The 25282-nt window shown below is 40.1% G+C and overlaps 1 protein-coding gene across 2 annotated transcripts in view; it reads right to left on the bottom strand.

The window, feature by feature from the left end:
- Nucleotides 1-2559: 2559 nt before the first annotated feature.
- Nucleotides 2560-25282, bottom strand: part of RSPO2 (R-spondin 2) — a 121277-nt gene continuing 98554 nt past the window's right edge. Inside the window, exon 5 of one of the 2 annotated variants that reach the window (XM_064442235.1) lies at nucleotides 2560-6707. In XM_064442235.1, the coding sequence (XP_064298305.1) occupies nucleotides 6598-6707 (110 nt within the window). In that variant the 3' untranslated portion in view covers nucleotides 2560-6597. The remainder of the gene's footprint in view (nucleotides 6708-25282) is intronic. The other variant, XM_064442233.1, reaches the window with a different exon arrangement.

The raw sequence follows: 25282 nt of genomic DNA, 5'->3' as shown, positions 1-25282 counted from the left end.
TGGGAATTCCTTGAATTATGGTATAGTAAGCACCAAGAGGCAGAAGGGAAAGGGAAGAAAGAGTAGGCTAAAAACCCGAATCCTTGTGCTGGACTGTTTGCATGAAGGAAAGATAACAAAATGAGAATAAGAGTGAAGAATGATTGCTTCATTCAACTCATCAACATTGCAGAGTTGCAGCTCATTTATAATCAGAAAAAAATACAATTTTGGTCACCCCAGTACAGATTTTTAAAATGCCTTCATTCAGCATTCATGCATTCTGCATACAAAATTCAGACTGAAAATATTTCTTCCACATTCATTCTTACTGTTGCCAATCTTCTATGTGCATTGTCATAAACTGGAAAATTCTTCATGGTTTTAGTTCAAAATCAAATATACCTTTTAGTGATAAGAACCTTGCACCTTCCCTACCAAAGTCACCAACTGTCTTTATCAACTCTCCCAACAGAATTGATCAAAGATTTGATTTTGAACAGTCTCACTGAACTGGGATTGAACTGATTTGAATTTACAAATTCATGATGGATGCATGATGAAGAAAAAAAAAAAAAAAGCAGCAACGCTTTTACCTAAACTACCTTAGTAGAACAACAAACACTATATTTTTAATATAAAAATGTAAAAAGAGGCTCTAATAGGTCAAACCAATAGTTTGGTATTCTGCAATACTGTGTAAGGTAAGCACATGAGCCATTATCTGCAGTCCATTAGTCTTGTACTCCCTCAGCATTTGTAATCTTTGGATCAGGGATGGTCACTATACTTGCCTATATACTTACTTATTCCTGTTTTAGGTTATGGATGTGAGCCAATGCACACTAGCCTATTCCTTTCATCATCTGTTTACAGACCTTTAGTCCATTGGTTTCTCTTTAACTCTCTAGAGAGCAAATGTCTGATCACAAAATAAATTGCTAGGATCAGCCTTAGAGTTTGAATCCACATGCCCTAGTCAAGAGAATAAGCAAACTATAAGATAACTGAGGTAGAAGGGCTGTTCACTGCTCCTGCCGAAGCCAGGCCACAGGGTAACAAGGAACATGAGGCTGAAAGGACAGTACCAAACTGTGACAGAGAAATCCTGTGGCTGCACTCCATGTCCCTGAGACTTTTTGTGTACATATCACTAGACAGCAACTAGATAAAAGACTGAAACAATTCAAAGATCAGGAAATCCCCTGCTGCATGGCAACCAATACCTCCAAGTCCACTCATAAAGAAAATAAAACATAAGCTCTCACTGAAGTTTCTGATAAAAAGAGGACCTCAGGGGGAAAGAAAAAAAAAAAAAAAAGCTATTCTTTTTCCATAAAACCCCCTTACAGTCTGACAGGGAAACTAAGACATAGTTGCAAGCCAAGACATGACATATTCTTTAACTGTCACTGTTTGCTCTCTTGAGCAGATCTTCTATTTTGAGAAGTGACTGGGGGAAAGCAAATCAGCTTCATTTTCAGTGTTTATTCATTTGTGGTCTACGAGCTATTAGTTTTATTGGTATTGCCCATTTAAAATCAACACGATTACATGAGTGTCACTGAAAACAAGGAGGCTGGGCAGCTCTTTCACAGCTGGCATGACCACAAATACACTACCAGACAGTTTGAGAAAGGATCCAACTTCACTGAGGTTGAAGGTGTATGTTCATTGTGCATAAACAGAGCTAGTGTGCATTAAAAAAAAATTACTTGAAGTCTAAGAGATTTAGGCAATGGGCTGAAAGCAGGGCTCACTTCGGGTGCCCTTTCTAGTCATACTTTTCTTATAGCATTTTTCACTCCTGAGAGGAACTGGACTTTATACACTGGCCTGCCTTCCCTCCCGTGTCCTGTAGGTCAGGCTGCTCTAATACTTCCTGAAGTTAATGTCCTTTCCTCACTCCTGGACAGAGTTTTCTCATGCAAGAAATGATGCCAGGTTCACCACAGAGCTTTCGGTAAAGAACTAAACAAAAAGCTGACTGTGGTTTCTGGGTTACAATTTCAGAAGGGTACATTTTGTTCTTGTTGGTGTCGGTCCGAAATAGCATCAGTCTAAAGTTTACTGGAATTTATGCTGGCTTACACCATCAGAAGTGAAAGTGAACTAGTATCAAGAGACAAGCACATTTTGTTGGTGAAGGGAGAGAGATGTGTAATTTGAATTCAAAAATCTCTCATACTCCCTGGTAAGTTGTAGCATCATTCATCACCCATTTTGTAGCATCACCCATTTCAAAAAGCAGGGCACTTGTGCCGGTAGTATCCAGTTAATTTTATTCTATATTCTGTTTCACCAGCATAGCAAAGTTGAAGCACTAACACCGTTCTTAATCTGTGTGGAAAAGTCTTCTCAATTTAGAAGTTCTCAATCAAGATTTTATCAATATTTTTTATTTTAATTAAAAAATAGTAAAGTTAACATGACATTTAATAGATTTTTATCTTATTTTTAGCTAAATCAAGTGTAAGTCTTTTTTTTTTCCTGTAGTATAAACTCACACTGATAAAGGAAGACACATCATATAAGTTCTACAGGTATCCACTTTTCTTTCACAGACACACAGACACCTTTATGTTAAGCATATAGGTATAAGAGGAGAATAACTTCCTAATACCGACATGTGTAATATGGAAGGTTTGCATTGCCATAATTGAAACACAACTTTTTATTTTGCACCCCAGGAATAAGAAAAGAGACATGTAACAATAATTTCTCACTAGCAAGAACGGCTGAGATGCATTAAAGACCAGTCAGACACAAAATAATTGCTTTAAACATGCACCTGCTTCTTTTGAGGGGGTTGGATTTTTTTTATTTAGAGAGACAGATGCTAGGAGGTCAGGATAAAGTAAGGCATGCTGAGGATGCAGAGATCCCAAATGCAGAGTATGGCTATGCAACTGCCTCTTCTGGGACAGGTGAATAAGATATAAAGGAATGTACACTTTCAAAAAATAACTTTTTGCATATCATTGTAATATAACATTTTTTTTAACTGATTATTACAGCATGGAAACTTCTTTATCCTATGAACTTGAATCTCTTCTAGTTTAAACAAATTTCCAATAGCTAATCATTAAACTAGAGGCATAAAAATCTTGTGAACACAGAAGCTCCATTGCTTTGAATCCTTCCACTGTTTAAGAGAAACAGTTAGATTCAAAAAGTAATGACAGCTCTGAAAGGCAAAAAAGGTGGCATCTGTACCTGGTCAGCTGCTTACCAGAAAAGAAGTAAGACCTTTACAAGCCTGATTCTGACCAAATTTAAAGAAAATCAGAGGCAGAGTAGCACAGGCTGTTTTAATAGTATCCAGCTTTGAAAACACGATCTTCTTCACTTTACAAAGAAATAGTATCTGTCTGAAGATCCTGAAGCAGTAGCGTAAATCAGTCCTCTCCCAGATCTGTCCCCAGTTCTCCAAGCATCCCAGAAAAAGTATGAAAGCCACCGTTGTGAGGATCTTCTCTGGAATCCCAAAAGAGAGTAGTCCAGGAGAGGTTGGACCCTGTTTACTCAGCAGTCCAGGAGGCCACCGCTGGGGTACTGTGCCTGGTTTGGGGTATTCAGTATAAGAAGAGAGTAAGTCCACCAGAGTGTCACTAAAATAGTTAGGGGTCTGGAGCACAAAACATCTGACGAGAGGCCAAAGACACTGTGGGTACTTGACCTGGAGAAGAGGAGGCTAAAGGGAAATCTAGCAGCAGTCTTCAGCTACCTGACCGGGGCTTATAGAGAAGACCGAGCACAACTCTCCTCAGAAGTCCACAGCAAAAGCACAAGGGGCAATGTGCACAAATCTCAACCACAACAACAACAAATGCCTGTGAAGATAGTAAAATGTGGCAACACAGACTGGAGAGGTATCCTTCACCTCAGGCAGATTTGACATAACTTTGAGGTTAGCCCTGTTTCAAGCAGAGATTGGGACTAGATGATCTCTCAAGTTCATAGAATCTCAGAATCATGCAATGTCTCAAGTTGGAAAAGACCCATAAGGATCATCTATTCCAACTCCCTGCTCCTTGCAGGACTACCTAAAACTAAACCATATGACTAAGAGCATCACGCAGATGCTCCCTGAACTCTGACAGGCTTGGTGCTGTGACCACTTCCCTGGAGATCCTGTTCTAGTGACCGACCACCCTCTCAGTGAAGAACCTTTTCCTCATGTCCAAGGAATGGTCCTTTCTAATCTCAGGAGAAGTGTGACCCTAAAAAAAACCCCAGTGCTATGAATACATTTATAGGATACACCATGCAAAGGCAGGATGAAAACAGATGTCTAGGACAAAGAAGAAACTATGCACAAGGGCACGTGCTACTTAGGGATGAATTTCTTCTGTCTACGTTCTCAAGGAAACTCTGAATATGAAGGTGACTGAGACAAGAGAAATCAATGTATATCTCATGTACAGTGGCTTTTCAAACATGTAAATATCAACAAAATAGCAGTTTGGAAAACCCTCAAATTTTCCACTCCAGTGGGAAAAAACCTGCACCACAGACTTCCTCCAATTCTTCTCTGTCTATGCTATTTCAAAGGCATATATTCTTTGAATTAAAAAGGAACAGAAATATTTTACTCAGAAGCTTGTGACATCATTTTATTGTATTTTGTAGCATTCTTTCCATGACATGCCTAATACAATATTTGTAACCACTACGAAAAGGATTGTATGAGGGCATTCACTGCACTTACAGCCAAATCTGATAATCAGTAAGCAAACAGGCAGCTACAGTTCTTATTGTCTTTTTTTTTTTTTCTTTTTTTTTGAAGTGAGCATTTAATATCCAAAATAGCAGCCCAGGATCAGAACAATCTTACTGTCCTTAACATTATTATGTTCTAGGTAAATTTGAACATATACTAAATAAAAGATGGTGAAAACCTCATGGTTAAGTGGAAGTCCACAAGCGGTTTCATGGAACATTCTTACGTGGCTAACTACTGCACATTTTTGTAGCAACACTCGTCCTAGCTAAATATGGATATATTTGTGCTTATAGATGCTTTATTTTCCTAGTTTATTTGTAAACATACATATACCCCATAAAAATAAAACTGAGATCTGTGGGATTTTTCTAAAGTATATGTCAAAAAGAGTTTTGTAGGGGTCTGGGGATTGTTTTACCTTTTCCTTGATTTGTATAGGTCATATGAAAGTTTTAGTCCGAGAACTGGAATAACTTATCTAAGTGACAGCACAGATGACAGACATTTTAGTGTGGGCTTTTCCAAGCAGATGTTAAAAAAATCTTCCTGAACACAAGTCCAATAATACTAGATTACCAAATTACACACCCTGAGCCATTTTAACTTCCTATACAGAAAATTCTCTCCACCTTTCCCCCCAAAAAATCCTCAAAACAAACACCAGATGCAGATTAAACTTGCTAAACCTCTACAAATAACTGGCAATACTGGCACACCGATTGGGGTTTGCTATACTTTTGAATGACTGAACTTAGTTTTTCCTTTTGTTTCTCCCCTGTTCAGGTGTTTGTTTGCTGTATCTGACTGGATCAGGACTAACAGAAACAGAACATTGTGCATTATATCAGAAAAAAACTATGCATACAATCTTAGATACCAAGAAATTTCTATATAATTTCTCTCCTGACACTCAAAACATCTATCATCATCGTGCCTCATCTTAAAAAAAGTTACACTTCTTTTTCTGAGACAAAATACACCAGGGCTGAGACAGGAGTACAGAATGGCAGAAATGACTCACAGTTTACAAGTCTGGCAAGTGTACTTGCAAGCTGACAGTACAAGGGTCAGTACAAGGTAGTTTAGCCATCTGAATGAGCTTTACAAATGAGAAAAACATCCAGTTTGTAGCTATTGAGAAACATGAGACGATACTTAAAACATAGTAAAAAGTAAATATTTACTGGATTATTTTAAAGTATATTACTAGAACCAACAGGACATAACTTTAAACATGTATGAAGTATTATACATAAAAATGCATAGATGTACAGTAAATATGTTCATTTATATGTAGACAGGATAATATGTACACATAGGGTCTGTTGTGCTTCTGTAAGTCTAAGCAGTAATTCCTGTGGTATAATGTCTTAAAGCAGTTTTATTATACAACTTTTTCAATGTAGCAGGTGCTGAGAACACATACATTAATGCTAAGTAGTAAGTCATATCCATTTACTCTTGAAATGTACAAATATAAGAAACAAAGGCCATAAATGCAATAGTACCTACACCTCCAAGACTTCCTTTTCTTTTTTTGTTTATTTAAATATGCACAAGTTTGCCTAATGGTGATACATAGGTTTCTCTTCTGCTTCCCTTCCGTGTCAACACGTTGACCAGGCACTCAGGACAAAATCTTTGACGCACTTCAGCACCACTTTCACTGATTCAACTCAGTGTGCTCCTGACCTTGAAGTCTTCAGGTCAAAAATGAGAGAAGAAATAAAATTTTTAAAATATAAATAAAACAAACAAGCTTGTGGGCTTTTTTCACAAGTTATTTGCCACCAATACTGTCAAAGCAGCTGAATCGTAGTGCATCCATGGGCAGGAGCATATAGCAGCTTTTGTGCACTTCGCAAAAAAATATATTAAAGAAAATAAAGTCTTTACTGGCTTGTTTTATCTGTTGCTAAAAAGATGCTGTGCTGCTTCTGAGCCCTTTCCATCAAATTCTTTTTCTTCTTTTTCTTGTCCTTTGTTTTTGTTGGTCTTCTTCCTAAAAACAGGAAAACCAATATCAGTGAGTCAATTAAGTAAAGAATGCAGAAATGATACGAGACTGTAGTGAAAAAACTTAGTGGCACAGAAATTATTGCTGGGGACTGCAAAGGTAATGCTGGCTAATAGGTTTTGATCATCAGTGGAAACAGAAGTTTTCAATGTGGTACAAAAGGAAACAGGATCCTTGACTGTCATCACTTGTCCACAGGCACAATTCACAATTCTTCTGGTAATAAGTAACCACGTTAATGTAGGTCTCACTTTTGGCAGATTAACTCACGCAAGCAACGTTATACAAGTGCCCGGGGCCCAGAGCCAAACAAGTACGTAGACTTCTAACTCACCAAAAGCTGGATTCATGCCTTAGACCCTTGCATAAACTTGCTTGAGTGAGTAATCCTATTTAAGTCAAGTCCAATATGTCTGTGATTTCAATGAGAAATTAGGCATTGCAGCCCAAGTATTTTGTTGGATGGCATCCTACATGCTTTGCAGAAACAGTGCCGCCTCTGTGAAGAACTGTTATTATTGCTTATTAGAACACTGTGCCTAATTCTCACAGCATATTACTGTGCAGAAACAAAAATTTCATTACATGCTTCTTACTATTCAACAAAAAATAACCAAAATCAGAAAATCAGGATCAATGCAGGAAAAAAAATTCTCAAGCTTCTGGGATGGGAAAGTTTTTTTCCTGTTCAGGTCTAGTAATAAATCAGTGACCTTTGATTATATCAGTAAAGATACTGTGGACTGAAAAAACTCTAGATACAAAGGCCTTCATTCAGTGATCCATTATCTTTTAAGTATATACTTAAATCCTATCAAGTCTAGCAGGATTTAAGGAGGCAACCAAATGCTGCCTGGAGTGAGAATGGTCTGGATTTTCTTGGCAGTATCATATCAGTATATGCCATCAATTATAAAAAAAAAATAAGGTTATTAATCTCTACAGGTACCACCTTTTTAAACTTTCAGAACTAAATGAACTTAAGAAGACAGTAAAAGAAAATTCAAGTAGCAGACAACATAAAAAAGTGAAAATGCATTTTTTCATCTACATTGTCAGTACATTGGAAGAAATATTTGCCAGTCTGGCTTTGTCCTTCTTCTATGTCGTTTCTTAATTAAAAAGGTCCAAACCAGTATGAAGAATTTTTCTCTATTTAATTATAACACTGAATAAATTTGATTCTAAAATTATCAAAATTTATGATTCTTCAAAAATATAGGGTCATATACTTCAGATTACAGGTTTTCAGGATGCTGTCTAAGGTACTATTATCTGGGAATTATTGGAATACTTGTATATAAAATAGGACAGAACATTAAGGTAATGAGCACATGAATTGAGTTCATATTAAAATCATAAGGGTCCTTGGAGTTTACTTCTGCTTCTTATTAAAGTCTGGCATTAATGCTACTATGGCATTCTGCCATTTTTAAATCTAGTTAATCCTACACAGTAAAACCTCAGTCCAACCAATCATTAATCAAAGCAGCTTTTAAGTTAAAAATCTTTAGTAACACTGTATCTAATGACTAGGCACACCTAATCAGGTCAGAGGGAAGGAATACTTGATACAAAGTGGCATTACAACAAGATGGTTTGAATTATAGAAATTTCCATATCAAAATTTTATTATGTGATTCTAATAGTATATGGTAAGGCATCAGATCTAGGATGAATGTATACATCAACACTGTATTCTAACTTGCCCTTTAAATATTCTATTTTTTTTTAAACCCAAATCTTTGAAATATTAAGGAAGAAGTAGACGAGTGTAAACAATTTGAAATGAGTGACTAATGCTGCTGGTCAATTGATTCTCAGAAGACCAGCAGAGTCAATTAGAGCTTTATTGGAATTTTGCTATCCTGTTTGCTCAGTGAACTTTCTGAGGTTTTTCAGACCAATTTGTAAAGGACATATAAACTCCAGTCAATGCCGCACCTAGTTTTCTCTATGACCTCCTCCAGAGAACTAGAGTAAATGCCTACTGTAAGTTTAAGGTAGTGAAAGATCCTATTATTTTTACTCTGAAAACTTTGAGATGCACAGGTAAAATGACACACAACCCACTTGGTATCTTTGTCTAAGCCTTACAAAGTAGCTCCTGTAACAGAAGTATCAAATCAAATTGCCAGCATGCTCCCCATATGACAGCCTTAAAATAGAAGTTGAAAGGACTAGATTTCAGTGATTTGACATGTGCAACATGCTACAGTGCTTCTGCTGCTCTGCAGCAATTGTCCCATACCTGCTTTTGCCCCAAGGCACACTGAAGGCAAATTACCTTCTTTTATACGTGCCATAGAGTAACAACCTGCGTGGAGGCAGCACCACTGAGCCAGTACCACTGAGCCGATGATACCTGATAAATTGTTCTCCTGTTAGTGAGCTCTCTAACTGCTTGCTAGATTTCCATGTGCCCTGTTGTACAAAACAAGTTTCACTATTTTCATATTCACAATATTAAACCACACAGAGAAAATCCAGGTGGCTGGCAATGCTAAGAGTCCCACATTCCAACTGTCATTTTAAACAGAAAACTGAATATAAAAGGTATTTCTTGGCTAACCGTTCATTCCCATATTGCTACTAGAATGCTACAGAGATTAGAGATTAGCAAGAAAAAAGCGACTATAAAGACTAGAGAGTTCAAACAAAGTATGCTGCTGAAGACCCGATGCATGAGAACTTTTATTAAATTCAGATTTCAGTTACAGTGCTTATTCTGTCAGCAGAAGCACAGTGAACAAAAGTAACTCCTGAGTATCTTGCTACAGATGTCTTTTGGAGAACATGGTGTTTATGATACAGAAAGTAGATCCTCAAAGAGGATCCAGGAGCCAGATTCTCCCATTTCCCCAGCTGGAGGGCAGTGGGGCAAGGATGGCCGATGGAGGAGGTGCTTCCCTGGGGCCAGGATGGCAGTGGCTCCCTCTGCTCTGTGCCACGGGTCATGTATGGAGACCCTCATCTGCAGGGACTCTTGCACTGTGTCCCCCACACCTTGCCACGCTCACTGCTCCTGAGAGCAAGAGCCCTGACCCCAAGCCTCTCTCTCCACAGAAAGCAGCAGGGCTCTGCTCCACTTGGCTCTGCTGGGGCAGCTGAAAAGGAGTGGACTTTAGCAGCAGTGTATTATAGTCTAGAGCTTGCTGTTGCACACTGGAAGGCAATTCCTGACTGAAGCAAATGAGGATGGAGAGCAAATGGACTCTGTCTCTCTAGAGAGGCTTTACCACTATCAATAACAGGATACAGTACTACTGCATGGGACAGAAAGTGACAATATCTGAGATACTAAGTCTGATCCACCTCGCCTATAAACTCCTCCTGATCAGAAAGAGCACCCAAGCAAGCAACTCATCCAGCACAGCCACCTGGGATCTGCAGCCAGCACCACTCTTTAAGCAACATTACATCCTTCCTAGGGATAACTTGCCTGCTTGTCATCTGGCAGACAGCCACGCACCTTGCTTCTCCTTCCCAGGTTACAGGCCTCCACATCAGGTCTGATCTTCAGTCTTTATTTTATGACTGCAGACAATCTATTTTTGAAACCCCTTGGTGTTAGCAGCAGTGGGAGCAAATACAAATAATTTGGGCAAAGAGCAGGATATCTGAGCACTGTTCAGGTTACTGTATTCCTATTTTTATTTTGATTGCCTTTTCCCTTGCATACTAACTTTTCCTTGAAAAGCATTTTTTATCTCTGTCTGTCTAAAAAAGGGCTTCTCAATTTTTATTATTGGAGTCAGCTCTGAACATAATTTACAGAATTTGTTTAATACTCTGTGAAGTCATGTGTAGTCATGCATAGGGCCTAGGAAAGATCTGAACTTAGCTGGATCCGGTGTTCAATTATGTAGCAAATAAAAGCCTTAAAAGCTTATCTCTCATTCTGTATCTTGTATTTCTGCACAGGTTATTTTACAGAAGCAAGACTGGCAAAGCCACTCATTCAAACCCTTTATTGCTTTGTTATAAAATTCAGTTTTGCTGTTTGTTTTATAAATTACCAATGAGTAAGTCTTCATTTTCTACCAAAAACTTATCCCAATGGTTGGTATCTTTACAGTGTTACTCATTGAACTTCTGTTTGGAGCACTTGCTTATGGTAGGTAGATGGGCAAGTAATACGCTATGCAATGAAACATTATCATTAGCTAACAACGTACCACAACTTCTGATGGTATGGTAACATAGGTAATGGTACAATAACATATAGGTAATAATGCAATTCCAACATGTATTCCTGAAAAAACAGTATACATTATATACACAGTGATTGTACACCAGAGAGTAACAGCTATAATAATAATTCTTTAACTTGATTCTTTCTAGATTATTTTTCTTCCTTTTTGGTTGGTTTTGCACCATTTTATCAGCACTGATCCTACAGCTGCTGCATGCTGGTATATTAGAGACTTGTGCTCAGTTCTCTGGTTTGTCTCGTGCCCTGAGCTGAAGGGTGTTTGGAAATACTGCATGTTCCTTCTGGATGGACCCAGCTGGACAATTTGGGATACATGCTCAAAAGGAACCTTCATCACTTTCTGTCAGCTGCCAAGGCAGCTTTCTCCTGACAGAGTTTGGGCAGCAGATTCCTAACACTCAGGGCACTCCTGATTCCCTGGAATTAAAATGCAGCAGATGTATTCCATGGACTCCCAGCCATATTCCTCAAGATCCTTGGCTCAGACAGACAGCATCAGTTTAGTATCCAAACTGTCCTTCATCTGCTGGATAAATACTGCTGTATGTACTGCTGTTCCAATGAAACCTGTCCATTGCTAGTTTCAGCGGACGGAGAAAACACAGTATACATCCACATGAGGGCAGCAAGGATTTAAATTTAAAACACTTAATGAAAGGAAAAAAAGCAACAACTATCTGCAGCTTTATTTCATAGTGTAATTTCCTCACAAATTGTCAGCGTTCTTGCATACAGATTATTAGTTTAGAGGTATCAGAATATTTAATACCCCCTTCTTTATTTAAAACAATTTTCTCTTCTATTGATGACTACTGCGTAATGGGACTTACAGGCGTGTGCCTGCTTCCCTTCCCTGTATTTTCTTATGCAGAACTTTCACTGCTAGCAGCAGAGCTGCAGTGGTGTCCTGGGATAACAGCAGACCTTGATAAATACACATAATAAATAATCTTTTCTTTCATTTCATTTGTTCTTTTAGGACATAAGTGTTGCACACTTGTACATTAGTCTCCTATGGTTGCAGTTCTATCACAGACCCCATGTGTGCCAGCATCTCCTCCCTATAGTAAGCTAGAAAAGTTATTATGCTCAAGTTGTATGACTGAAGGATGGCAGACACCAGGGAACTAATGACAGCTGTGGAAACAGGTACTCAATGACTAACCAGTCACACCACCTTAAGAGAAAGATGGCAGGTATAAGCTTCTGCCAGAGCCCTCTCTGGCAGGACAACTTCTGTCCTGCCCAGACCAGTGGATGCTTCATCATTTACTCCTCATTTGCAGCACACGTTAAACTACACGTAAACAGTGACTGCAAAAACCCAACAACCAAGCAAACAAAGGATTAAGTCCAGGAGTTATTCCCCAGAGGTAATTTATTTCCTGTGGCTTTCAGTCGGGTTAAAAATTTTGGATACTGAAACTGCCAGAAATGCAAAAATTGTTAAGAAATCTTATAAACACACACTCAGTGAAAGAAAAAATTCCCCCACTGCTAAAAAGTCAACCTCTTCCTAAAACATGATTTACAAACCGATGCTGACAAGTGGCCAACAGGAAGAGGATGAAAAGAGCTTTAGTAACTTAGCAAACAGTACACCATGGGCATCTTTACCAATGCCACCCGCTACCAATGACAGCTTTCCTAAGCTAGTTTGCAGTCGGTTATTTTAAACACCATCAAATTTAGGCTGAAGTTGGCTATGCTCAATGTGTGTTACAAGAGGAACAGGACTTGGGGGAAATCAGCCAAAGTAAAATAGCCTTTTCGGACAGGGAGTGAAAGACATTGGGACTTGGATGGTGACATTGCAAAAGAAGTAAGAGGATTAAGGAGATGGGACAGAAAGGGTCAAATGTCAGAAACCAGTTCCTCATTTTCCTGAGTAAATTTCTGATGTCATTTGGAGAAGTTGTGTGAAGACATATTTGCCTCTGAAGACAACAGAAGGGATGGTATGATCCCATAGAGTACATCAGCTTCCCACAACACCATTTCAAAACCCCAAAACCCATAACTGGTAAAGGCGGATTAATTAATGTTTGCAAAGCACTGAAACACAGTAACAATGGACACCATAGAAAAGGCACGAATTATTTTATCATTCTTTCTTCATTTGCAAGGGGTGAATAACGTTGAGCAAATGAGGTCTTATAAGAATAACTGAATAAAAATAGAAAAAAACCCATTATTAATTATATACTATATCACAACTGATAGAAAGAAGGAGCAAATGAAGGCAGTTCTTCAGTTTTAAAGTGCTTGAGTTTGCCAGCTTAGTGGTCGTCTTTTGTACCTTTTGGTGCGATAGAATCATAGAATAGAAGCATAGAATCATTAAGGTTGGAAAAGACCCTTAAGATCATCGAGTCCAACCGCTAACCTACCACTACCAAGCCTCCTCTTCTCCAGGCTAAACAATCCCGGTTCCCTCAGCCACTCCTCATAAGACCTGCTCTCCACACCCTTCACCAGCTTTGTTGCCCTTCTTTGGACACGCTCCAGCACCTCGATGTCATTCTTGTAGGGAGGGGCCCAAAACTGCACACAGTACTCGAGGTGGGGCCTCACCAGTGCCGAGTACAGGGGCACGATCACCTCCCTGCTCCTGCTGGCCACACTATTCCTGATACAAGCCAGGATGCTGTTGGCCTTCTTGGCCACCTGAGCACACTGCTGGCTCATGTTCAGCTGGCTGTCAGCCAGCACCCCCAGGTCCTTTTCCTCCAGGCATCTCTCCAGCCACTCCTCCCCAAGCCTGTAGCGCTGCATGGGGTTGTTGTGACCCAAGTGCAGGACCCGGCACTTGGCCTTGTTGAATCTCATACAGTTGGCTCTGGCCCAAAAATCCAGCCTGTGCAGGTCCCTCTGTAGGGCCTTCCTGCCCTCCAGCAGATCGACAGTTCCACCCAATTTGGTGTCATCTGCAAACTTACTGAGGGCACACTCAATCCCCTCATCCAGATCATCAATGAAGATACTGAACAGGACCGGCCCCAACACCGAGCACTATGGAACACCACTCGTGACTTGCTGCCAACCGGATTTTTCTCCATTCACCACAACTCCCTGGGCACGGCCGTCCAGCCAGTTTTTAACCCAGCACAGAGTGCACTTGTCCAAGCCATGAGCTGCCAGCTTCTCCAGGAGAGTGCTGTGGGAGACAGTGTCAAAGGCCTTACTAAAGTCCAAGCAGACAATGTCCACAGCCTTCCCCTCATTCACTAAGCAGGTCACCTTATCATAGAAGGAGACCAGGTTAGTGAGGCAGGACCTCCCTTTCATAAATTCATGCTGGCTGAGCCCGATCCCCTGGGTGTTCTGCATGTGCTGCGTAATGGCATTCAAGATGATCTGCTCCATGACCTTTCCCGGCACCGAGGTCAGGCTGACAGGCCTGTAGTTCCCCAGATGCTCCTTCCAACCCTTCTTGTAGAGGGGCGTCACATTTGCTAGCTTCCAGTCATCTGGGACCTCCCCAGTTGACCAGGACTTCTGGTAAATGATGGACAGAGTCTTGGGGAGCTCCTCTGCCAGCTCCCTCAGTATCCTCGTATGGATCCCATCTGGCCCCTAACAGCTAATGGTAAAAAGTTTATGTATTACTGAAATAACTAAAAATGATGAGAAAAAAAATGAGTTCCCTTATTGAAATGCACAGTTTGATGTTTTGCACACATTCTTGTCTATTTGATGTCAGCTTTCGTAATGAAAATCGGGGAAATTTCTGTCTTGAGTAAACCTTGTAATTTCTACACAAATCATTACAACAGCACTTAGTGCAGAGCTAACCTGTGTGATATCTGATTTGGTTTCTGACAGCCAGAATCCTGACATTTTATTTTCAATTTAATAATTTCACAACTTTTGGTAAATTATTTTATCTCAGACAATACTTAACTTTGCATATACTTTGTGTTTGTATACACCAGACATCAGCTACTGAGACGAAAGCTAATTTAAAAGAATGGAAGAATAATTCCTCAACTAAAAGAAATATCAAATTATCCCAAGTTTCTGTACCTTAATCCCACTAGCTATTTTTGTTTTGACACATCCACTAAGAAATTAAAGGTTTTATTATTTAAGGCAAGATAAGCAAAATGCAGTACTCTTTTTCTCCCAAAGTACACATCTACTTTTTATCTGGCCTGAACACAAACTAAGCAATACTAAAATTTGATGTTCTTTCCTTCTGGACAATATTACCATCAGAGACTGCCATCTGTTTAAGAAATACTGATTCATCCACAAAGAATGGAATTTACGTGTCACAGCCTATTGAGAGTTCAGTGGATTTTTTTTTCTTCAACTTTAGGGCAAATTCACTGGGAAAAGTGTCATACATTGCTGAAATGTAATGCATTTCCCATAGTGCAGTTTTCCAACGTGTACAGTAGATGGCAGTGAGATATTAACAGAAAACTGGCTTCCACTTTCATAATTTTAAAGAATATTAATTTTTCTTTGTAGAAGTACCCATTACTCTGCCTAGAACATAAGCCATTCTCTTCATTAGTGAATATAAAAAGTGCATAAAATAAAAATTCACACATGCGGTCTCAGAGAAGAAAGCAAAAGAAAGCACACCAGGAGAAGAGGAAAACTAGCAAACTCAAGGTGACATGGAAACTCTCAGTGGACTCCGATAGAAGACCTATGTTTAACTGAGTAGCATAGATGTTTAAATGTTGAGTCCCATTGCCCTTTCAGTCACAGTTGTATGAAAACAGGTGGGTCTCAATTGTATTCAAAATGTTTATCTAATGTAGATTCAGCTCAGAATCCAAATAATATGAATATCAGTTGCATGCAGGGTACCCACTATTCTTATCTTAGTCAACAGCGTGTCCGATCAGGTGCTTTGCAAGCAGAGCCAAGTAAAATATTTCCAGTGAAAGCTTTGTGTTTGTTTATTTTCCTTCCTTTCACAGTGCAATATAAAACAAATTTCAAAATAATAAAAAACTTTTTATACACAGTTGAGACTATGCATACACATGTAAATATATTCTGACTCTATATGCAACAATTATAGCTAAGAACTAATTGACTTTGAACTTCTCTAGGTTTGATTGGACACTAATCTGACTTAAAACTTCATCTGTCCAGTATTTCAAAACAGATTCTTTATATTTTTTGCATTTTCCCTTTTTCTAGCCAATTAAATTAATTTTATTTTTATCTCATCATATAGGGAGTAGAAAATAAATTCTATTGTGACAACATATATTTTTGAACCTGTAAGGTTAAATTTCATACTGGAAACTGCATTTTGTTCAATCAAGTGTTTCTTAGAGAGAGAGATTATACTGGAAAGTTGATAATTTTTTGGAGTTTTTTTTCTTCTGTGAAATACTATTCAGTTGTGAAGGGTTTGTCTTTTTACTTCCCTTTAGAGATTCTGGTCAAGAACCGCGGAAAAATTTTGTTCCAGGACCTTTTCCTTTTTTATTTTTTTACTTCTTTTTTTAACTTAAACAGCTCAAAAAATAGATTTAATTATCTCTTCTGCCTCTCTTTAAATAATGCACAGGTAATCTTATTGAAGGTCAGTAAGAGAAGAGGCTAAATTGAACACCTGATGCATGATCCAGCAGGAATGCATAACAACTGAATAACAACTGAAAGCAAAGATGAATGTATTATCTCTAATAATATGATGTAAAATTGCTACCTCAGTCTGCTCATCAGGAACGGTGTACCAGATTAACTGTTGCACCTGTGTTGCTGATATTCATTTGGTTTATACTTGAGAAAGTGCTGAAACAGAAGGTATTCATCCTGACTATCTAAATTTTGTCAGGTTAGTCTCTGTCTATCCGTATCTACACTGGTGTATACTGTGTACACGGCTGCCCTCCCCAGGGAGACAGCATAGGCCAGGGATGCTCCCACAGGCGTGTCCCTGGCTTGGCAGCTCTGAGCAGAGCATTACGGGTGTGGACTGACCTGTCCCACTCAGTGCAGTGCCAGAAAACACTCCAGCACCTTTAGGTAACTACTATAGAGACAGTCACTATCTTCGAGCTGTGACTAGTCAGGATTTAAAAGATGTCCTGAGTTACACGGCTTTATCCCTAAATGTATTACAGTAGGTTTTTTTCTGGCTTAAAGAGAAGCACTTTCCCAGGACTGCCTACAAGGCCCTAATACTCATATGCATGCCATGCTGATTTATGCTGTAACCAGTTATTTCCACATACTATAGCTACAGGAAGTTTATTCACTATCAGAACCTGGAGAAAGGGCACTTTTCACACTAAATCTTACTTGTTTTCCAACAATTGCACATCAGTTTTCATGGATGTTAAAATTAATATAAAAATGGATACATACAGTGTCCAATACTGCACTTTAGCTTGCTAAAGCTTTTGGTTGTGTACTAGTGTCATGGGCTGACTGCGGCTGACCGCCAGGTGCCCACCAAAGCTGCTCTGTCACTCCCCTCCTCAGCTGGACAGGGGAGAGAAAATATAATGAAGGGCTCATGGACTGAGATAAGGACAGGGAGAGATCACTCACCAGTTACTGTCATGGGCAAAACAGACTTGACTTGGGGAAATTAGCTTAATTTATTACTCAACGAATTAGAGTAGGATAATGAGAAATAAAACCCAGATATTAAAAAACTTTACCCCGACCCCTCCGTTCTTCCCAGGCTCAACTTCACTCCCCATTTTCTCTACCTCCTCCCCCCAAGCAGCACCGGGGGATGGGGAGTGGGGGTTGCCAGCAGTTCATCACACATTGTCTCTGCCACCCCTTCCTCCTCAGGGGGAGGACTCCTCACATTCTTCCCCCTGCTCCAGCGTGGGTCCTTCCCGTGGGGTGCAGTCCTTCAGGGACAGACTGCTCCAGCGTGGGTCCCCCACGGGGTCACAAGTCCTGCCAGAAAACCTGCTCCAGCCTGGGCTCCTCTCTCCAGGAGGTCACAAGTCCTGCCAGGAGCCTGCTCCAGTGCTGGCTTCCCACGGGTCATGGCCTCCATTGGGCATCCACCTGCTCTGGTATGGGGTCCTCCACAGGCTGCAGGTGGACAGCTGCTCCACCATTAACCCCCATGGGCTGCAGGGGCACAGCCTGCCTCACCATGGTCTTCTCCATGGGCTGCAGGGGAATCTCTGCTCTGGTGCCTGGAGCACCTCCTCCCGCTCCTTCTTCCCTGACCTTGGTGTCTGCAGGGCTGTTCCTCTCACATATTGTCACTCCTCTCTCTCCGGCTGCAGTTGCTGGTGTTGCACAGGGGTTTTTCCCCCTTCTTGAATATATTACCCCAGAGGCACTACCACCGTCGCTGATGGCTTGGCCTTGGCCAGCAGCGGGTCTTACTTGGAGCTGGCTGACATTGACTCTGTCTGACACAGGGGAAGCTTCTAGCAGCTTCTCACAGAAGCCACCCCTGTAGCCCCCACCACCACCACCAAAACCTTGCCATACAAACCCAATACAAGTAGTGTCATCAAACCACTGTCACAACTTTAGAAACAGCTTTATGGCCCATGGAACTTTTTTGGAAGTCTGTTGCTTATATGGAGTCTAATTTACAATGGAGTTAGGAACATTAAATCACCCACCTGGGTTCTGTTAGCTATGATCTGGACCAACTTTTGAAGCTCTGCTATTATCTTTGAAAAAGGAGTGCATGAGGAGTTCTGCAAGGAAGCAAAAAGTCATCAGGATGATGGCCCCTCCGTCAGGTGGTCATGCTGCCCCTGAGCCTGTTCGCTGCCTCCATGGGAAGTGGCAGCATAGCTCTCCCAGGATATTGACACTAATTTTTTTGCACTGCAAACACACTATGGGGAAAGCCATGGAAAGGAACAGCTGGACAGAAAGGTGAGTTTCAGCATTCCAGGGAAAAACACAGTTCCCTCCTTACACCAAAACTGGTATTCGAACAGGTACACAATTACGGTATATTCACCAGCACATACACAGTGGGTAACTTCTTTGGTTTCAAACAAGGCTTATTCAGACTAAAATATCAGACACTGAGTGTTTCATGCTGCCTGACAGACTTGGCCTGGAACATGAAAGAAAGTCAAGTTGTATGACCATCAGCTATTTGTGTTATTGTCTATATAATTTCATAAAGATGTACCATCAAGCCTATCTTCATTTTCACGCACCATGCAACTAGAGCTGTGCTGTACCCCTGGCTCCCAGCCTGGCTGTGTTTCTGGCATATGGGCAGTGTCTGTGGGGGCCATCTTGAACTCTGGACCATGAAACTGTAAAAGCATTCATCATGAATTTAAAACTACTGAACAAATTTTCTTCAGACTTCCTCCTGGACGTTTTTCTGAGTGTTTGAGCAATGTTTTTTCAACTCTCTGCATAATTCTTGCTACGGGAAAAATTTTACACTCCTTCCCCACAAAAAAACCCACACAAACTGCTCTTTAAATGCCCCTGCGTTGCTGTCAAGTGTTAACTAAACTTTTTTGAACCAACTGGCACTTGAGGCTTGAACATGAGCTGGCTGAGGACAGGAAGAAAGATCAGTAAATCACAGAATCACAGAATGGCGGGGGCTAGAAGGGACCTCTGGAGATCATCTTGTCCAACCCCCCTGCTGGAGCAGGCACACCCAGAGCAGGGGGCACAGGAACGCATCCAGGCGGGTTATGAATGTCTCCAGGGAAGGGACCCCACAGCCTCCCTGGGCAGCCTGTTCCACTGCTCTGGCACCCGCACAGGAAAGGAGTTTTTCTCATATTCAGGTGGAACTTCCTGTGTTCCAACTTGTGCCCATTGCCCCTTGTCCTGTCATTGGGCACCACTGAAAGGAGTCCAGTCCCATCCTCCTGACACCCACCCTTTAGATATTTATAAGTATTGATAAGATCCCCCTCAGTGTTCTCTTCTTCAGGCTGAAACAAACCCAGGTCTCTCAGTCTTTCCTCATAAGGGAGATGCTCCAGTCCCCTGATCATCTTGGTAGCTCTCTGCTGGACTCTTTCCAGTAGTTCCCTGTCTTTCTTGAACTGGGGGGCCCAAAACTGGACACAGTACTCCAAATGTGGTCTCACCAGCGCAGAGTAGAGAGGGAGGGTAACCTTCCTTGACCTGCTGGCCACACCCCTTTTAATGCATCCCAGGATACTGTTGGCCATCTTGGCCACAAGGGCACACTGCTGGCTCAGGGTCAGCTTGCTGCCCACCAGCACTCCCAGGTCCTTCTCAACAGAGCTGCTTTCCAGTACTTCAGTCCCCAACCTGTACTGGTGCATGGGGAAATCAGGATCAAGGACCCAAGATAAAATGAGCTTAAACTTATTTCTTGTAGGCTTTCTCCAAAGTAATGCATAAGCAGACCATGGAACCGCCTAAACTTCTTTTGCCCCAAAGGTACTAAACTGGTGTGTACCACTCATTAAATTCTTGTGCCCTGGAAAAATAATTTTGCTCAAGATATTTTGTGCCTTTAAAACTATGACGGCTAATGGGTTTCAGTGAATGCATCATAAAATATTTAGTATCTTTTTTTTTTTTTGTATTGCAGATGTTGAGTTATTGAAAGGCATTTTTCCCCCCTCTTTTTTTTGTTAATCAGAATATAGTGTAGAATAGCCAAAAGCAGAAAATTCAATCTGATATGCTTGGATATTTTCACAGCAGAAGAGTCACATTTGAAGAAAATACATAAGCTGGGTTCAAATTTATGGTTATTTGAAACGGAAATTCATACAGAAACAAACAATTTATGCTGTACTTTCTCTGAATTATGCTCTACAACATTTCCAGATAAGTTAAAGTCCACATGTGATAGCAACATTAGATATAATGTATCCTATAATAAATTTTACTGCAGATGCACATGGAAGCATAGTAAGGAGAAACCACAAGCCAAATAACCTGTGATTTCTCAAGGTTTATTATTAGACTTAATAACTTGAAGTGTCTTGTTTGCCTTGAAGCCAGATGAACCAGTTCTTATCTGAAGTTGACTGCATCAAGATTGTCTCAAACCTGCATACCTTTTCAAAGCCTGTAAATTAAATAATAAATACCTAGATAGGAAAACTAGATAAGGCATGTTTTTTTAAGAATGCTTATACTTTATGTCAATATAATTGAAAACATGTTTTATTCCTTAGAACTTAAGATGATCCACTGATTGCAGGTGAGAATTGGGGTCAAGAGAACATCTTGTGAGATGTCTGACATAAACATTATCCATCAAACATTATTCTCATATGCTGTTGGGTTCTAATAACTTGTTGGAGAAATGCATCCGGTCTAGATCTGAAGACAAGAGGAGACGGAGGATCCACCACTTCCTTTGGTAATTGTCCCAGCAGTTAATCATTCCAACGCCAGAAATATCTGCCCAATTCCCAAATTAAATTTTAATATCCAGCTATTATTTCTCATTATGCCTTTCTTTCCTTGATCAGGCTTTTCTCTTTATTCATTGTAGATAATCTCTGCTCATCATCTTTCTGAGAGTTTAAATGTATGGCAGTCTTTGTGCGCCTTTCTTGAAAGTTTATTTTGTAGCCCTCAAATGAAGTTTGTGACTCTTATCTGCACTCTGTTTGCTTTTCCAATATCTTCTACAGCCTGGATGTTAGAGTTCTGCTCGTACATAGGAAGAAATTGATTTATTGTGCTTTTTCCTTATTGCCAAAGTTATACAGCCAAGAGTTACATTTGAAATTTTTGTCTCTACATTTTAGTGGACTTGTGATTTCTGCTGAGAAACAGTGTTAGGTGCCATTCCTCATCCCGCAGGTACACATTCCTAGTTCTGTAACACTTTGATCCTCCAGTATAGCTTCACATTTAACTAAATGAAAATGAATTGTGTTTTAATGGATCCAATTTACAAAGCAATCTGGATTTTTCTTTAGGTCTACTCTAGAGTGTTGTTTACCATTATCCTCAGTTTATTATTTTTTTAATTTTTATTTAACTGACTGAAGCAAATAATGTTTACCAAACTATATTAGGGCCATCATCACTTTTTTCTAGACATCCAGCCAGCACGTGCTTTAATTTTATTTTGTGGTAAAGATAAGTGTCAGGGTTTTAGCTGGGATAGAGTTCATTTTCTTCACTGTAGCTGGTTCAGTGCTGATTTTGGATTTAGTACAAGAATAATGTTGATAACACACTGGTGTTTTAGCTGTTACTGAGCAGTGCTTACACTAGTCAAGGACTTTTCCAGCTCCCCATGCTCTGCCAGGGGCACAAGAAGCCGGGAGGGGAGGGAGCACAGCCAAGGCAGTTGACCCAGACTGGCCAAAGGGATGTTCCATATCATATGACGTCATGCTCAGTGTGTTACCTGGGGGGAGTTGGCCAGGGGAAGCAGCGATCGCGGCTCGGGGACTGGCGGCATCACTTGTTTTCCCCGCCCTGGGTTTCATTTCTCTCTCTCATTATTTTCCTTCTCATTATATTATAATTATTATTATTATCATTACAACTAGCACTATTTTGTTTTAATTATTAAACTGTTCTTATCTCAACCCATGAGTTTTCTTGTTGTTGCTCTTCCGATTCTCTCCCCCATCCCACAGGGGTGGGAGGAGTGAGCGAGAGGCTGCGTGGTGTTTAGCTGCTGACTGGGGCTAAACCACAACAATAAGAAAGCTTTATAGATCTATAAAAGTCCCAAGTTTGAGCATATTCATTTTTAGTATAGTAGTTAGTCCTGTCCGTGATTTTTGTGACATTTCTGTTAACTTCATTTCTACAGTTACAAATATTGATCCAAAAAGAGCTCAAGTGACTTTGCAGAAGCTTTCTGCGTACCATTGTACAGGCTTAGTTCTCACACAAAGAAATTTTACTTTGAAAGGAATTTTGTTTAGATAAACTTATCTGCTGATGGTATGACAAAAACAAAACAAAACAAAAAAACTAACCTGGGCTGGACATAACCATATGCCTCTAGAAATTTTACATGAGAAGCTGCAACAAACTAATAACAAAATGTGATCTGCCAGGGGAGTGCCATAGAGCCTACACTTGTTATTCACCTTCATCATAAAAACTTATGTCTAGGAGGAGCCATGAGAAGCCTGAATATATTTCCAGAATGAAACCAGTATTACTGTGGTTACGGGGAATGCCCCTTTTCTGGATCCAGCTGGAGCAGCTGAAGACATTTTTGCCCCAGCTGTTCCTCAGTGCCCACCATCTGGCAATTACCACTTGCACAGCTTTGCAGGCAGAAGAGGCTGTATTAACAATTGCTAACCCACCGAAGTAGAAAACAGTGCCCGCAGGAAGGCCCAGGCTGCCTCCCTCGGTGCTGAAGGCCGCGTGTGCAGGGCTGGATGAGGAGCACGCGTGTGTTCCTTCCCCCGGCACAGCTGCGTGGCCACGAACACCTACAGTGGGGCAGCGCTGGCTTCACGTACAGCAAACATGCAGAACTGAACAAAGGTTTACTTTGACAATTACTTTACTAAACTGAGTCCTTGACAATCAATTTACCCATGAGCTGTTTCACATGCAAACAGACTGAATAATGAGTATGTATTTCAGCCCTAAGTGCATTGGTGTTTAAACACGTATTTAAAAACCATGTATTTTTTATATTTAGCACAGTCCTGGAGAACAACAACAACAGAAATAATTTTTCCCCTCCCAGAGGTAAGAGACATGGATTTGCTAGGGGAATGAATGGTCTGCAGCATCACTGTTATGCCAGCCTATTGCTGCAGATGCTTTCAGCACCACAGGGGGCTGTCTTCCCCCCTCATATACAGAGCAGCTGGATACAGCCTTGGCATCACATGACATAAGAAGCAGTATAATGTGGTGTCTAATAATACATATGGAGTGGACAAATTAGGTTGTCTTCTTATTCTGATATACATCTGCAAGAAAGACAGTACTATAATCTCCATCTTCAGTTTAAATGGCCAGTCTAAACTAAATTGAAAATTAAATTTTTTTCCTGCATAAAATGTGTTAAAGTATATATTCACTGAAAGAGGTGAAGAAAAATATGTGGATGTTTTCTTAAGAAAAGGAAAAAGAATATATGAAATAAACACAGCATGTAGCTTAAAGGCTACTTGCCATAAAAGGCTTTTCCTGACTGGAAGTTACAGATGTACTTAAAAAACAGATGTACATCAAAGACTGTTGATTAGAAGCACAGGGAGAAGTAATTATCTTTTTTTTTTTTTTTCAAAAAAGAAATCCTTTATTCAAATACCAGTAAAACCTTAGTACGTACAGAATGATTCCATAGGTTTAATTAACCATATGAAAAATATAAATATATTTGCTATTCCTGCTTCACATCATCACATTTGTATCACTACTTTGGGTGAGCTTCTGATGGATCTTGGCTTCATTATTTTGTGATGGTATTAGCTTAAAGACATTGCATAACTGAAATTGTTCAAGATCTATTTGTCTTTTTGCTTAGAAGTGTCTGATGATAATAATTCTTTATGGGCCAGAGGTATTTCCACCAGTAGATATCGAGGCTGTCAGTCACAGAGAGCCCATCCTGCAGTATGGTACAGTGGGTACAGTAGCACAAACCACAATCCTTGCTAGACTGGTGGCCAGATGAAAGGGCTACTTCTTATGAATAAAATAAAAAGAGCCAGAGGTTTGAATGCTGTCCTGAAACACTAGCACATTCTGACTTGTGCCAGCTAGTACTTCTCCCAAGAATGGTACATTCGTGTCTGTGTATTCTTTACAGAAGATCAGGAGATGACGAAAGAAAAATTTACCTGAACCTTTTAGACGACACTAACTTCGAGTTAGCAGCTGTTTTTCAAGCTGAACAATTTTTACAGTTCTGATTTTAGATGTGTAAGTGATAAGCCCCTGGACAGAAATACACGGACCTAAAAACAAGTATAAAGCTAAAAAGCAAGTATATAACTTTGGTTACATATTCAGGCGGGGCTGATACTGTTTTGAACACTGGAAGTAAGTATTTATTTGAATCAAGCTCAGCTAAGTTATTACCAGCTTCTCACATTGAAGTGTAGTTGATCTCTACTGAATGCTAATTATTTCATCATGTTAGTAAACACTCATTCCTCGGCCAGTGCCTTCATCACAACCTCTTCCATGTGTTGATTTCAACTGTCCTGTGAGATTGATAGTGGCTGACAATTTAGGGTGTGACACATTTATCAAAATAATTACAAGTATCTACTCAATGGTTTATTTTCTCTACTGAGACAATTAATCCACTGTTACAGCCACTTTCCTCCTCTATAACTCAGACTGGAAGGCAAGATTTTCTTCTTGCCATTTGCTGACTTCAGGAGATTCCTTTCAGAATCCTGTTTGAATTTATTCTCCTTCCAGTTATGCTTAACATCTTTGTCTCCTTCAGTGTAGCCAA

This window comes from Phalacrocorax carbo, chromosome 2 (assembly GCF_963921805.1).
Source record: "Phalacrocorax carbo chromosome 2, bPhaCar2.1, whole genome shotgun sequence".
NCBI classification, from domain to species: Eukaryota; Metazoa; Chordata; class Aves; order Suliformes; family Phalacrocoracidae; genus Phalacrocorax; species Phalacrocorax carbo.
The sequence above is the reverse complement of the archived record's forward strand: the minus strand, read 5'-3'. Positions and strand labels throughout refer to the sequence as shown.